At 41.7% G+C, this 16,941-nt stretch overlaps 1 protein-coding gene across 1 annotated transcript; it reads left to right on the forward strand.

The window, feature by feature from the left end:
* The first annotated feature begins 15,698 nt into the window (after nucleotides 1–15,698).
* LOC138887337 (uncharacterized) lies at nucleotides 15,699–16,606 on the forward strand. Its single transcript, XM_070169072.1, has 4 exons — nucleotides 15,699–15,815; nucleotides 15,890–16,048; nucleotides 16,154–16,344; nucleotides 16,411–16,606. Exons 1-4 carry the CDS (start codon nucleotides 15,699–15,701, stop codon nucleotides 16,604–16,606), a joined length of 663 nt encoding a protein of 220 aa, XP_070025173.1.
* The last annotated feature ends 335 nt before the right edge of the window (nucleotides 16,607–16,941 follow it).

A 16,941-nucleotide genomic window follows, 5' to 3' on the forward strand; every position in this document is an offset into this window, starting at 1 on the left:
ATAAGAGCCATTGTCACCAGCTAAAAAATTGACAACATGAGGATTAAAATGTGCTCGAATCGTAACCCGATTCGGAGACCGGATCCAAAATAGTTAAATATGCAAGCCTCTGGGACACATATTGAAGTTTTCAACGACCAAAGCAGCGTAAGAGGCACTATCACCAGTTTGAAAACCAAAGGTACTTGAGGGTCAATTAAAGATCAAGTCACAACGCGACTCAGAGACTAGGCCCGATATAGCTAAACTGCAGCATGCCTAAGGGCATGATGCAAATGCCACCATTGCCAGCCGAGCAAGTCTCCGGGATGTGCGCCCGTAAGGTCACTTCGACCTAAAGCACAAAAAGCCATCATCGCCCGCCCATGCAGGCAGGAAAGAGATTGAGGGTCAATTGAAGCTCGAGTCGCAATGCGACTCGGAGACTGGACCCAAAATAGTTGAAACGGCAAATGCCCAAGGGCAAGAAATAAGAACAATTACTACCTGCCTGCACATGCATAGAATATTCAAGGGTAAGAAGGCTCGAGTCGAAACCTGACTCGGAGACTAAGCCTAAACAGCCGGGCCAAGTGCGGAGGCCCCGACACCTACTCACGCCAAGGATCACATTTAAGAGCCCCCGGGTCTATCCGATCAATTCCGAACCTACAAGGATCCCGCCAAACACCAGCCTACCCAGTCGAAAGTAATAACAAAAAAGAGGTACAGAAGAAATAAAAGTTCAAGTGTCTTCCTATATATTACATGCACAAAAATGGCGCATCCTCTATCTACAAGAATGATCTACATATATCAAAAACATAGCGACAAAACGGCGTAATCTGCACTCCGCACTAAAGGGCTACAGCTTGTCAAATTCGCCCTCCACGATGTTAGCGAGAAGTGATCGAGCATCACACTCGTCCGCCCTTGCTCGAGCCAACTCCTCCGAGAGAATGAAGCCCCTCGCACCGACCTCCTCGAGTACCTCTCTTCGGGATCTGCAACGAACATATTCCTCGATCCATTTCTCCCAGTCGAGGGCTCGCTTCAGCTCAGCTTGGGCATCAGCAACATCCTTCATATGAATTGCCATCTCCCAATCAGCCTTGGTCCGGCTTAGCACCGCTTCACACCGGGCATCAATTATCTCAGCTCTAACCTTCGAGAGATCAGATTCGAGTTTCCCAATCATGTCCGCTTGAACTTTGGCGTTATAACGAGTCAAGCAGAGTTGGACCTCGAAGGCAGGAACCTTGGCCATGGAACTTATCTCCTCCAAAGCTCGAGCCTGCACTTGAGCCCTTAGCTCCCCGCAAGCAACTCTGATGCGGTTGACGTCTCCATTGAGGTACTCCAAGGCCTCTGCCTTTTTCTGCAGCTAATATAACAAAAGGTGTTAGCCTTAAGGATAGAGAGGAGCAAAACGCGTACTAAAGGAAGTTACCTACTCCATAAAATAACTCTCATAGTTTGAGCTCCAATATGCCTCATATCGCTAACGTGCCAACTCAGCCTCCTTCTCCTCACTAAGGAGCCTAAGGGACTCGCCCTCGTTCAGGATTTTCTAGAGCCTAGCCTCTTGATGGAGCAGCTCAAGCATAAGCCTATCACATGCCTGCACAAGGAAAACTCAATAAAGGGAGGAGGGCGCGACATACAGGAAAAAACACACCTAAACTCACCTCAAAGAGAAGCCGACGGACTTCTTCTAAGTCAGAACACACTCCCGTTGATCCTGCCTCTCCAGCCCAAGGAGAACCAACCTCGGGCAGGGCATATTCGCTCGGAGGAACCGCCGACCGGGAATCTAATACTCCGGGAACAACAGGCTCGGATGATGCCCTCTCCTCAAAAATATGGGCCCTCCCAATGCCACTAAAAGCTCCATCATATAGCGGGTGTCAATCCCCCTTATCGCCATCGTCCCTCAGCTCGGAGGCTGATGCCTCCTTCCCCTCTTTGGAAGAGCACTGCCTCATCCCAAGGAACCACACGATATCTGCAAACGGCGAATCCAGTACAAATAAAAGGGGAAAATATTACCTCGAATATACGAAGGCCTAGGAAAAGGGAACATACATACATACCTAGGTATTTCACTCCCCATCTGGTACGAAATACAGCTCGCCACCTGCGCTCGTCGAAGGTTGAATGGGTCACCAGCTTCCGTACCCAGCCGGGCAGGTCAAGGACTTTTGCCTGGCATCCATGAAGTTACTGCAATAAAGGAGACAACATTAGTACTCAACTAATTTTCGCTATAGGCAAAATCTAAAAAAGCGCCAGATGCCCCACTCACATACATGGTTCTACCCTTTGGGAAATGGCAAAATCCCCGCTGGGATAATTTCAGCCATCCGGACCCAGATAAACAAACTGGCCCACTCTTGGTACCCATCTTCTTCGTCATCGACAACAAAGGGAGTGGATGAACGACACCTCAGAGTTAGCAGGCCTCGATGATGAAAGGGCCGGTATAACGTAATGAGGTGATTAAGTGTGAATTCAAGCCCGACCTTCTCCACGAAGAACCTCATCATCAACACCATTCGCTAATACGACGGATGCAACTGCTCCAGAGTAACCCGATACTTCAAGCAAAAATCAAGCACAACCCTATTAGGAGGCCAAATGCAAAAGGATATAGGTATACACTCACGAATCCATCAGTGGAGTCCGTAATATGCTCATCTGGGGAAAGCACCTGCAGTATTACCCTCTCGCTCCACCCGCGTATCTCCTCACCATCTCCAGGTTTTCCTCCCTTATCAAGGATGCCATCTTCAGAGCAAACTCCCTCGGTTCCTGAGCGCCGAGAGCAACACCCCCTGTTCCCTGCGGACCGGCCCCGAAGTGATTTCTATGACTATGGTAAAACTAACAGGTTAGAGCAAGGGCGTGCACCAACACTTTTTGTGCCTGAAGAGATAAAGTACCCTGTGCCAAAGAAGAAAAGCGGCTATCTAAAAATAGCAAGGTCTTGTGAATAAGCTGAAGCCACCCCACATATATGCGAGAAGCAGTGACGACTCACCTACAGGAGGAGAGCCCCGGGAAGCCGACAGCCTCGATACAGATCGATGGATCGATACCTGATCCAGATAGCATCCTTTAACGAGAATTAAAGACCCTAGGGGCCGTCCATATTATCTCCAAGCTCGAGATAGCAACCTACCTCGAGGATCCTCGACCCAAAGAAGCCGGAATTCAGGAAGTTTTTTTAACACCGCCACTCGACGCAAGGCAAGTACCTGGTCTCATTTTTCCGTTTTTCTAAAAAAAAGGAATAAACGCAGGAAGCTCCGATCGCAAAAGCTCCACGAAGGTTCGAGGTAGCATGCAACTCCTCAGTAGAAGTTTATCCTATATGCTTTAAAAAAAAGGGGGGCAATCTACATCAAGATCAAAGGGGACCCCCAAGTACCCGAAGCTAACCTTCATTCAGGATAACATTCCCAAAGGATCCAGAATTCGACGCATTATCTCCATACAACTCGGAGGGCCTCGGTAGCCCGGACCTATCAGATCAATCCAGGATTGATCCGAAGTACAACGATAGGTTCGAAAGAGATCCATGTCGATCAGCAGAGGATCGGAAAGAATGTCTGCGCCCAAGTCAGATATCAACAGTCAATGAATAAAAGAAGGCATTCAAAGGTCCTTGAAGGGCATGAGATCATACAGAAACAAAGCAAAGATCAAAAGTTGAAGTCAATGGAGTATATTCATATTCATAAAAGATCCATGTACAATAGCCCTCGAGGGGACATTACATACAATTACAAAAGCCTACATGAGTCTACACCTAAAGTAGAGGAGCAGAAGGATGTACATGTGATGAAATCCGGGCGCTCGGTCCGCCCTTGAAGATCCATCTCCGATATCAGCATTCCCGAGCGACATACCCTCGAGCACATTTCCTCGAGGGTAATTCCTTCAACCTCCACCTCCCATAGGTTCCCAGCTCAATCCCTCGAGGGATTCCCGCCAGAGAAGATGAAGATAAGGAAAAGGAGGGGACGCAGAGGAGGCATAGAAAAGAGACATGGCCCACCGAAGCCAAAAGTTGAAGATTCGGTGGGCCCTAGCCTCAACGGCCGGTAGTGCCACTTTATCCCTTGGGAAAGAAAAAACCCTAGGGATGAAGTGACACACCAGGCCCTGGTAGGAGAGTGAGCAGTAGTGCATAATCCAAACAGCTATCTACATGAGGGGGAAACTGACTCCCCGTCCTTCATCACCTCGGGCCAACAACAGCAGCCACAATGAACATATTAACGGCCATAGCAGTAGCGGGACAAAATAGTTATGCTCGATGAAGGGAAGCCCCGACAGTAGGCCACGACACAGTCTAAGGAAACTCTTCCAAATGGCCTTAAGGTTATGAGCCCATGGAATGATGTTCAAGGGTGAAAGAAGATGATAAGAAGAAATAGGCAAGCAAGCCAACGGAGGCACTGGGATAGGAAAAGCAAAGCCAATGCATCCCCCATTTATAGGGGGTTACGAAGTAGTCATCTAGGCTTTGGAAGATTGACCGATGGGCGTAGTCAATGCATCCATGAAAATCTAAACCGATGGCGGTACCTTCACCTTGGGAAGCAAGAATCAGGAGTGCAATGAATGAGGTCGAAAAGCACAAGCCCATGGATGTCCGGTTACCACAAAGCTCAAGACAGGAGTCACATCATCGATATGGCATCGCCAAAAGAAGCTCGAGGAGTCAAGTGTCAGAATCATTTCCAATCACTTTGTTATGGGAAACGCAGAGACTATCTGTACGCGTAAAAATCAGAAGGCTTGATTTCTCGCTGTCAAGTTATTTTAGAAGCATGCCTCAGGACCCCAATGACGGGAGGCCAAGACCGAGTTCCAGACGGAGTTCCTAAGCTCGGGGCTTGTCGAAGCCCGACTCAGATAAAACGGAGATCGAAGCCAGGACAAAGGGGGGAGCTCCTAAGGTACACGGCTAAGCCTGACAGGGTCGGCCTATCTAGAGCCTATGCTGAGGCATCACGTCAAGCCATCCCATCTCCATACTTTGTAATTAATCTCCACATACTTGTAGCCCATTCCCCCCTCCTATATAAAGGGGACTCGCCCTACCTTGTAAGGGACTGATGTTTCTCCATTTCTCCACAAGTGCAATAATATCTCTCTCTCTTTTCTTTCTAGCTTGCTCGTTCTCACTAGCTCGAGGCCCCTTTAATATCTATCGTCCTCTTACTTGTTCTTCACCATATTGCTCAATATCAGTTGTAAATAGCCTTACTTAATCGTATCCTTAATTATTATCCCATTCCCGGCCGACCCCAACAGCTCGAGCTCAACTCGAATCATGACCCCGAGTCCCCATCGACCGGTTCCGCATCCGGGCAATAGGCCCCTTCAGTTTGATTACTGCCCCATTTTAACGTGCATTTCATCTTCGAACTCCATATTGTTAGCATTAACTGCCCTAACAACTAGCTTGGGAATAGATCACGTATTTTTAGAATCCCATTTACAAATTTAATTGTTCTTACCATTTTCATGGTAAACAATGTATGATGCATATAGACGGAGAAATCAACATGTAGGGATGTATGCATATATACAAATATGGCTACTCCTACAACATGTAATCCAAGATACAAAATATTCCATCATGTCCAAATAAGGTATCAAAAAGCCTAGAAATTATATCTGGCATGAACAATGTTGCTCAAGTAGTCATATAAATAAAAAAGACATAAAACATGAGGAAACATATCTCATACAAGCCACAAAAAAGCCTAAAATTGTTTCCAAACATGGTACGATTCTTATGAGGTTTCTATGAAGAGTTTTCCTTCTATCAAGTGTAATGCATATATTTCAATTAGATTTCGTATCGCTTGAGGAAGTTAGCACAACCATAAAGAGGATGAGTAAGCATCTACAGATAATTTGGAGTGTGTTTTGACTAGTGCTACAAGAGCTTATGAGGAATTCAGCTAAAAAAATAGTGCGAGACCATTGCAGTTAGTATTGTGGGTTATTAGATAATGTGTTTGTGGATTCAATCCAAGTAGGGGAATCTACCATCGACGATCGAGTCATATGGTCATATGTTGTTTTAATTTATGGACTAGAATTTGTAGATTAGGTATGATTTGAGAAGGGTGACATCGAGGATGATTTGGACAAGGAATTTGCTGGATGCATGATGTGCTATGCTTTGTTGATATATGAAAATTGCGGAAAGACTCAGGTTTGATATTCATTATGGATGTTGTGTGCAAGGGGAAAAGATTCACTAGATTGCCTAAGGATGGAGTTGTTTCTTCTTAAAGTATTTATGTGTTAATGGAGCATAGGTCATTCAGCGCGGATTGGTATGCATCAGAGACTACATCAGAGTGGATGACTCTCGAGAAAGGTTTTAGTGGGTTTAGGTTCTAGGAGATGGTACTTAAGGAATTGCCAAATTTTGTTGTATGGCTAAAGATTTGAGATTTGCATTGGATGGTGACGAGACTTGCAATATTTGTAGATCATTGATAAGTGGGTATTTTGACTACTTATTAGCGCCTTTTAGCATTTTTTTAGCCTAAAAGCGTTAAATTGTGTTCCCCAAAACTGATAAAATGTGGTTAATTGCAGAAATATTGGAAAGTGAGCTCCCAAGATGAAATCCAACCCAAGAAGGAGTAATCTGAACTCAAGGACATAAAGGCACAAAAACTAAGAAGTGCGGACCGCAGAATATCATCTGCGGCTGTAGAGTATGAAGAAAAGGCCAGTAGAAAAAAGTTGCAAAATGCGGTCCGCACATGAATTGTGCGGCCGCAAAAGCTGGGTCAGGAGCAAAGTTCAGAGAGTCTACATTTCAATCCCATCACAAATGCAGACCACACAATTATTGTGCAGTCGCAGAAGAAGAGATATTTGGTCGCAGTTACAAGTGTGCGGACCACAGAAGAGAAAGGTGCGGCCACAGTTACAAATCTGTGGACCGAATAAAGAGTGCAGTGCAGCCGCAATCCAGAATTATATGGCTGCAGGTTTCCGATCCTGTCAAGCTGAAGAAAAGTGCAGACCGCACATGGAATTGTGCAGTCGCAGAACCTCCGAAAGGGCATTTTTGTCCGAAATTTCTAGCCCTATATAAATAGATGAGTTTCATATTTTTAGGTCAACTTTGGACATCAACAGCTATAATAGCGTTTCTGTTTACTTCTTTTAGTAGTTTTTCATATTTTGGGATATTTTAACATAGATTTTGTCATTTTGATTTTGCAATATGAGTTTAATTATCATCTCGTCTTCTATTTCTTCAATTTAAAGCATGAGTAGCTAGATTTTTACTAGGGTTGTGACCCAACCCTAGTGTGTAAACCTTATATGTGTTTGATATAGTATTTTTTATGATTGGATGTTTATTATCTATCATTGTTCATGCTTTAATTTGTTGAATTAATTGTTGCAAACATTAGTTCATACCTATTTGACTTAGTCTCTACTTGATAAAGAGAGACTTAGTCTAGGAAAACTTCTTTAACATGATTGATAATCCCAATTAAAGGGTTCAATCTAGAGATAGTAATAACCCGACTTAAGCTTTTATCAACCGTTTTGTGCAATACCCATTTGGACTTGAGAAAGCCAAATTGCGCAAAGTCACTATCTGATCGAGAGGTATTGAGTGGGTACTTGAATATTGATAGCTATAATTCACCCCGACCAACAAAACAAACATTAAGGTTTATATCCCATTAGGCAAACTTCTAGGTGATGGTCATAGCCCTAGGCTTTTTACAAAACTTAAAAAACAACTAAAAATAATTTCCTAGTTTCATTTCTTAATCTTGCAATCTAAGTTTAATCTAGACATAGAAATAATGCCAAATTGTGGAAGTGTAAATTGAGACAGTTCAAGCTCATACACTATAATATATACCCCTAAGTCCCATTCATAGCTCCCTTTGAAAAAATGACCCCGAATCCTTGTTAGGTACTACTATTGCATCGACCGTTTCATAATATTAAATAGAGGTATGACTTGGACGAGATCAATCATTATTGATTCTACATTGTAGTATTATAGAGATAAAAGGAACAACTTTAGATTCATTGAAGGTCTCTTTGGGTGAGCATTTTGGTTTGAGTTACTTTTGGGTTAGGTGGCGTGCGAGGCTTGGTTGATTTAGAGGGATTCAATTCTAATGGATTGGTTATGTGCAAATGGATTTCTAAGAATTTACGATGGTTTTGATCATGGCTTGAGGTTGATATGTTCTATGGGTGTTGGAAGTTTATTGTGTGTTGTGATTTTCTCCTAAATTAAGTTGAGTGGAATGTTTCTGGTTGGTGGTGTGTTTATAAGGAAGACTGTCCTACTTGTGATTTAGAGCTAATATCGTGATTCTCATATTTTTATATAATAGGATGATAGATGCGGTGAGGTGTGCGGGGATTGAGATTGAATGGACATGATGCGATTCAGGTTTGAAAGGAAAGTCATATGTCCTAGGCAGCATGAGAGATTTCAAATGTTCAAGAGAATGATAGCATTATCTTGTATCGTATTTGCAAGGTATGTTTTGTAGAAGATGCATTAATTATTGATTTGTGGATGGTTGACTAGTACTACTAAAATCACATGGTTGGTAACTGTTGATGTTTAGGTTTATCTGCTCGACGTGAAATATTTATAGGAGCATTTCTCATGAGAGGATTGTGTATGTGTGTACACTCCACACTTAAAACATTACTCGTCCTCGAGCAATCAAACTACACTTTATAAACACATAACCTTTTTAACAACTCTCCTAACTCATCATGCTAAGAATATTTAAAATAGATTTAAGCACAATAACATAACATCCTCGCCTCAAGATTTGACTCACAAGTACCACGCATTATTCACAACCCACTCACTTAATCTAACACATAGGTCAATGACATTACCTTTCCTTTATGGATCAACTGCCCTCACAAAACAATAGAGAGTAGTTCCACACACAATAAAATTTAAAAACAATCAGGAACTCAAGATAGAAAGAATTTGCTCACTCTCAGGAACAATATTTATATGCCACAAAAGATGCACCATATGCTTTCCCATAGTGTATTACTATACTAATTGTGATCATTCAGTCAAGGATCAAGTAGGACTTTCATTGGTTGTGATGTAAGCTGTGGGATATGTAGGATACATTTAGATATCAGAGTGACTACAACTCCCTAATCACTTTTAATATATACACTTTTACAATTCAAGACCCCATACTTATGTCAAACCATAACTCCATCTTCACGTCAATATACATTAACTCCTACTTCTTTAAGCACAATTATATCAAGATTTACCACTATCAAAGAATATTTTTTACAACAATACAACTATCATTTTCTTCTTTTTCAATTCAAGTGGCTCTTACTTTTTTTTCAAAACAGTACATCTTTCTCCTTATTTCAATAGTTACACTCAAAAGCCAAACCAACATCCCACACTTTAACTTTTACAAAGTTCATAACAAATTCAAGTGCTTATGAGAGGTACAAGGTTCAAATAATTGGTCAATTCAAATAATTGGGTAAGGCTTGTATATAGTTGTCAAAGAAACAAAATTATAGGCCCAAAGGGGTTAACTAAGATACATCACAATTAGGTGGATAAATTATATAATTGGCTCAACTAAGAAATGCCTATATCACTTCCAAGACTAAATAAAACTATTGTTTCGCTTTGTCAACACACATGGAATGTTCTAGAAACCAAATGTTATGCACATAATACACAAAATCTCATACACACATGGCACATAAATCATTCCGGATTGGACTCATCAAGACACTCTAGTCAAAGCAGTTAAACAAAGTTAAGATCATACTATTTAAGGTACTTATACAAGAGTCAAAAACTGAGCCTAAGAGTCACAACTAATGCACTCACTATTCTCGAGGCATAATAAATTCAAGAGATTTCTTTCAATACAAATCATAGCACAGGGTTTCCTACTCTTGAAAAAATAAAAACTAACTACACCAGTTTATACAAAACCCTTGAAAAAGAACCGCGACACAAAGAAAAATCAAGGGGGAATTATTACATTACTTATCAAAAGAAAATATTTTTGTCTTTTTTCTTTCGACTTTAATCCCTCAAAAAACCTGTCGATGATATCCATCGCCGGGAAAAAACGAAAATTTTAAAAGTTTTATGTTTTTTTTTCCAATTTTTTTCTATCTCTAACTACTAAAATGAAAAAATAAAACTAATATACATACATACAAATATATCCCCCACCCCACAATTTATATTGTGGCATGTCCCTATGACACACAATTAAAAAGCATAAGGTAGAGAAAACTTCCATGAACTTTCTTCTATTCCAAGAACTTATGAACTCCCCCCTAATTCTGAGTTCATTCCTCATTTTCGCTCCTTGGGATTCTTTATGGATCTCATTAAGCCCAATTCTTCTAAGGATACCTGTAAGACCCATTCTTTTCTTTCTTTCTTGTCCTCATTTTGACGTGTGAATTGCTCGTTCATGATGATCCTTAACTTGTTCCTGCATTCTTTTACAAGATCAATCCATACATATTTCTGTAAATCCCCAAAATAAAATTCACATGATCAAGGTTAGAATAAGAAAACAAAGAAGAAAGGTTAAGTGAATATTCCTCTGGTATGTCCAAGACCATTGTTTCTCATTCTCTTCTACTCAATGTTGCAAATGTGGAAAGATGGATGGGGGTTTGAACTCTTCTTTTGTTGCTTCACACTCAACCACAGCCTTATTTACAATCATCTTAGTTGAATTAGAGTCCTATGGTATCGTGGAAATCACCCTCTATAGACGCTCATCCTCTTGGGAAAGTTCATTCTCGCAGAGTATCTCTTCCATATATTCCTTATCACAATGCCACGAACTTTCTAAAAGTATACTTGCTATTCGACTCACTTGCATTGTTAGGTTTTGAATGACTTCATCACTTTGCATAAACATTTTTTCAACACTATTCATGAACCTATGCATAAGCGCTTCTAAACTATTATTCTCCTCTTGAGGTGGTTGTCTCGCTTCGCTTTCATTCCAATCATAATAAGGGTATTCATCCCAATCAGAGTCACAATTGTGACCATATGAATCCTTGTACCTGTAGAGACTAGAAATAGAGTGAGACTGTTCAAAATACAAACCATAAGAAGAATACATACCTGTTTGACAGTCAACCCATAGATGATTTTCATCGCATTTAAAACATATCACAGACCGCTGATAATGTTCCGCTGCTAACTCTTCAACTATTTTTTTCGGCTGGTTATACTCCATCTTCATAGCATTTAGAGTTCAATATCAACAGTATCTTCTCCAACTTGTTAGGTACTAAAAAAATCTTGAAAAGAAGCTAACTAATAAAGAAAATAAAATAAGAAATAAAAAGAAGAAACCAAAAACAATTAATTCCCGAATTAGCACCAAAAACTACTTTGAACACTATTGATTGCCAATCCCTGGCAACGACGCCAAAATTTGACGAGTGCAAAACACCACTTAAATTATGCTCGGTAATCAAATATAGTATAGTAAAATATCATATCTATATGGATTGGAGTTAAACAATATTATCGTAGTTTATAGCTTGATTTCTATCCAAGATGATCAACAGTTAAGATTTATGTGATTTATACTAAAATTAACTAAGAATCTAGAGCTATTGACTAATGGAAATCGAAGCAAGGACTAAGCAAACAAAGATATCAATGGGAGAAGATAGGATTTTGAGGATAGGTGTAAGATAACTATCTAGGATTTAACTCTAGATAATTCACTTCTAATGTTCAAGTGAGTCTCTCGAATTCACTTAATTATCAGTTCAATTGTTTAGTAGAAGCTCCTCTCTCTATTAAGTCTCGACCTCACGAGATGAACCAATTTATGCTCTATAAAGATATGCAAGAATTGCATAGTTGATTGGTCTTTAGAAGAACCTTTCTCGATTATCCTCCTAATTAGGTTTAATCAATAAGTAAACTAGACTCTTTTGATTATTAAGAGCAATGGAGTATTTGAATAGAGAAATGATGGTGCTAGCAGAAAATGGAGACTTTAATTTCCATCCTAGATGCAGGAAACTGGGCATAATTCACATCTGCTTTGCAGATGATCTGCTCATGTTCTGTAGGGCAGACATTGAATCCATCAGGTTACTTCAAAGGGTGTTTCAAAAATTCTCTGCAGCTTCTGGTATAAAAGCAAACAAAGACAAAAGCTCTATCTACATGGCAGGGGTGAATGCAAATGAAAAACAGGCAATCTTAAGTATGTTGGGGTTTGAGGAGGTTAAGCTCCCTTTCAGATACTTAGGAGTACCATTATCCTCCAAAAAACTAACTGTGCAGCAATGTCTATCGCTAATAGAGAAAATAACAGATAGATAAGGTGCTGGTCAACAAGGTTACTATCTTATTCTGGCAGGCTTCAATTGATAAAGTCGGTACTGTTTGGCATTCAAACATATTGGGCACATATATTTCTACTCCCTAAGAAAGTCATGAAGATGATAGATGTAGTTTGCAGAACCATTTTATAGACTGGAGAAGCAACTATCACAAGGAAAGCTCTAATAGCTTGGGAACAGATCTGTAGGCCTACATCTATAGGGGATTGAATGTCATCAACTTGTGCATTTGGAACAAGGATGTTGTGATGAAACAACTATGGGCAGTTGCAATGAAAAAGGACTGCTTGTGGATAAAATGGGTCGATAATTACTATATTAAGAAGTAGAATTTAGAATACATGCCTACACCTAATAATGCAACATGGGTAATCAGGAAAACAATTGAGACAAGGGAAGACCTGAAGAGACAGCATATGCAGGGGACCCTGTGTGATCGACTAAAGACACTACAGGTACAAGGCAAATTTTCCATAAAGCAGATATACCTTATGCTGATACCCTAGTAACAGAAAGTCTAGTGGAAGAGCATAACCTTTCATACTATAGTTGGCTGCACATGAAAGATTATCTAATGTAGATAGGCGAAGTAGAATTCGAATACAGGTGCCGCAGGATTGTGTCTTCTGCACAGCTGCTACTGAAACACTGCAATACCTGTTATACATGTTCACACACGAGGTAGAGGACAACCAAAGTGGCAGCAGACATGTTTACCTTGAAATGGTAATTATAGTTAAATTTGATTTTGGGGTTCTAAAAAATATGTAAATTATTTTTATGCTAGTTGTTAGGAAATGGATGCTAAGTATAAGACAAAAAAATGAGATAAGAACTTGAAAACAGTAGGTTCAAGCAAACCGAGTGTTTGAAAATCGGGGCCTCGAGCCAGGTTATATGGGCCTCGAGGTTGAACTCGATACTAAGTTGTGGACAGCCAATGAAGGACTAACAACTTTGAGAGCTTTGATGAAGGCTCTTTGAGATCAATAATGAGCAATAAATGAAGAACAATTAATGAAATACAATAAATGTAAGCAATAAATGTAAGTAATACAATCAAGAGAGAATGTGTTTAAGTTAGAAAGCAGAGAATGTTTTTGTTCTTGTATTGAATGTTATATGTCATATTATATTACAAAATGACAAGGGTCCCCTTTATAAACCAGGGGGAATCCCAACATTGTACAAATGCACTTTTTTACAAAGGTATATGGCTGGTACAACCATTTAATGCCACGGTACGGGCTTGAACTAGCCTAACAGACTTGGTCAGCTTTAGTCACGTGCCTTGGGAATCTCCCACTTGTTCATCATAGATGGACGATCTACTCTGCCCCGAGGTCGAGCACATGGAACCCTTAGGGCCGGGCCTCGAATTGTGCCTCGGGCTTCCCGAAAATAGGCTGTGGGATATCATAATGATAAGAAACGGTCTTGAGTTCTTACCTCTTCGATACTAACCCCGTGACATCAGCCTATCAGAGCATTAAATGCCATGACTCAAAGACTGCGCAGGGGTCGCTGTCAACACGACTACCGAGAAGCCCATGAACTGCTATTGTTTCAACCTTTCCACTTCCCAAACGTTGCCCGTGTGACTTCGATAAATACCTCAATCGTTTTGCCATTCATACTTTACAACACCTTCAAGATTTTATAGCTAAGTTCACCATCTTTTGCATTCTTCCCCCTTCTATGCTTGCTTCTTCACTTTCCTTCCTAGAAACCCCTCTTTTTCATAGTCATGGCCAGAACCTCTAGAATGGTACCTCAAAAGGAGGGCACCGCCTCCTTGTTACGCCCATCGAAAGGCAAACTAAAAGTACCCCCAACTGTCGAGCAATGTAACCCTACCAAATTTGATACTGTATCCGATTTTTTTGTTCAAAATCCCCCTGCCACACCAGGCCGATGTGAGCACGTATCTTGGTACATCAACGTGATGACCGATACGAACAGAGTGAATGAAGACTACCTATGGGGGGAGGCAGCGTTAGTAGAAATACCCAATTCTGGGGAAAGCATAGTGGACCATAAAGCTGGCTTCCTCAGTGTGTATGCATACCCGGTAACTTTAGGCCCCGCAGATTCTTCGGATCTTTCTTCCCCGTTGATAGATCCAGTGATTCTCGATTTCTACCATGAGTACCGAGTGATGCTCGATCAGATTTATCCTTCTTTTTGGAGGAAATTTTATATGCTCCGGTACTTTTTTAACAAGGTCGAGGGTATGACCTTCACCCTCAATCACCTGTTCAATTATACAGCCCTCATCCCTTTCGTGGTTTGATCAAGCTTCATCCTCGATCCGCGAGACCATTCTTTTTGAGCATCGATGAGGACAAGAATCGGGGGTGGACAAGCTAGTTTGTCTAAGTGAGGACCTCGTACATTATCTCGGCTAATCGGATGCCATTCCCAGATGAGTGGAATATGAACCATAGGTGCCTCTACCTCAAACATGTTTTATTGCCTTTTCATCCTCTTCTGAAAAATTGATCTTCTTTTGATTATGCAGCCACCATTTGGTACCCTAGTGTAGTTCAGAACCTATTGGTATGGATCAGACAGTTGGATTCCGCTTTCCCTTATCTCGATCATTCTTGGCGTGACTCGGCCAAAACATGGTGGCAGGCCAAGAACCACGTTATGCTCTTTACTACTATCTTCACCATGTTTCCTTATGAATATTTTTTACGGTGGTAAGTTTGATGTATCATGCTTGTGTAGGCCTCGGGGATAAAGTGTTGATGATACCGTCTCGTGATGCTAAGGAAGGGACCTCGAAGCCCGATAAGGGCAAGAAGAGGAAGAAAATGACGTTGGTTGCGTCTCCCAAATCAGAGAAACCTAAAGTTAAAAGGCCTCAGACTAACGCCAAAGTCTCGACTTCAATTAATGTGGCAAGTCCCCATGCCGAGGATGAAGTTGATGATGATGATGAAGGCCTTTTAGTACAAAGGACGAGACTAGGTGAAGCTGCTTCACAAGTTTTTGGGCGGAAAGCCACCGAATCGGGGGTGGTCGATATAGACCAAACCCATGCTGAGGAGACCCTCGAGAAGGGTGCGGGTGTAGTCCCCGATTTCCAAGTCAAACATGGTACAGTCCGCGCCGATGATCCCGCTGCTGGTGACTCTGGAGGGACTGAACCCGAAGCTTCTCGGGGGCGAGATGAGACCCTTAGAGAACTTAATGCCCTGGGTGGCTTTAATTTGGGCCATTCGTACTCGCCGGGGGAGTTCAGGGATACATAGGACCCAGCTACCATCGATATGGGGGCTTCCCATAGAGGGGAAGATGTGCTCGAAAGCCTTCTCAACGGTGTCAACAAAGGCATTGACCTCAATGCTCCTAATGCTCTCGAGGAGGCGGAAAGGCTTCAACAACAAGTGATATTCTCTGGCATATTTTTAGCGCTTCAAACTTTTGCCTTTGTTTTTCTAACTTCCATGCTCTATTGCAGTCTAAGAAAATGTACAATCATGCTTTTTCAAGGCTTCAAGACGAGCTTTCGTGCTGTATGAAGGAGATCGAGAATCTCAACTCGGAGCTAAAGAAGTCAAAGGCCTCCTCTGCCCAAAAGGGGGAGGAGTTGAGCGGGCTTCGGGCGAATTTGGAGGGAGTGCGCCGAGAAAGGGCTGGCCTTGATGAGTAGGTAACACGGGATCCATGAACTTGTTCATCATTATTATAATTTGATGCTTATCGATTTATTTTTCCTTTGCAGATCGGGCAAAAGGATGCCCTCGTGGGGCAACTTCAGAAAGAGGTTGCTGCCAAGAATGTGGAGCTCCTCGAGCTGAGGAGGCAAAATGAGGCCATGACCTTAGATAGAGACCTATTGCGGACGAAGTTGACATCGATTCGGGGTCTTCTTCGAAATGCTCAGGAAGAGGTTGTTTCACTATCTGTGGCCAAGTCTGAGGCCGAAAAGAATGTGTCTTCATACATGAAAGATGCCGCTACTGCGAATGAATGAGCTAGAGAGATATCACAGAAGGCCAAGCAGAAGCTGACTCGGACCATCGCTTACGCTCGTGCAAAGGCAAGGAGGCAAGCTCTCGAGGAAGCTAGCGCTAAAGGTGCTGATCTCTCAGCTGAGATTGAGGAAGCCCGAGACTTGGAGGAAGAATCAGCGATATCGGCCACTTCGGATGAGGGTTCCAGATATGATCCATAGAGTAGTGATGGTGAAGAATAGACCCACGTCGTCTTCCTTTCTTTTTTGTGTATGAATTTCTCGGGGAAAAAGGTCTTGTAAAGACGCCCCTTGTAAATATATTCTTGGCAATGTAAGAAAATTTTTCTGTTGCAAGTATTCAAATTTTATATTTCAGCGTTCACACGAAGTTAACCTTCGAATTTTGATGTTGGCTCTTCGGATCCCATACTTAGAATAATTGGGACCCTCGATATCCATCAACATCTCGAGATTAGGTCGATAACATTTTAGAATTGATTCTTATAATAGCAGAAATCCTCGGGGTCTCAACGGCTCCCGAGCGCCGTGTGATA

The sequence above is a fragment of the Nicotiana sylvestris genome, chromosome 3 (assembly GCF_000393655.2).
Source record: "Nicotiana sylvestris chromosome 3, ASM39365v2, whole genome shotgun sequence".
NCBI classification, from domain to species: domain Eukaryota; kingdom Viridiplantae; phylum Streptophyta; class Magnoliopsida; order Solanales; family Solanaceae; genus Nicotiana; species Nicotiana sylvestris.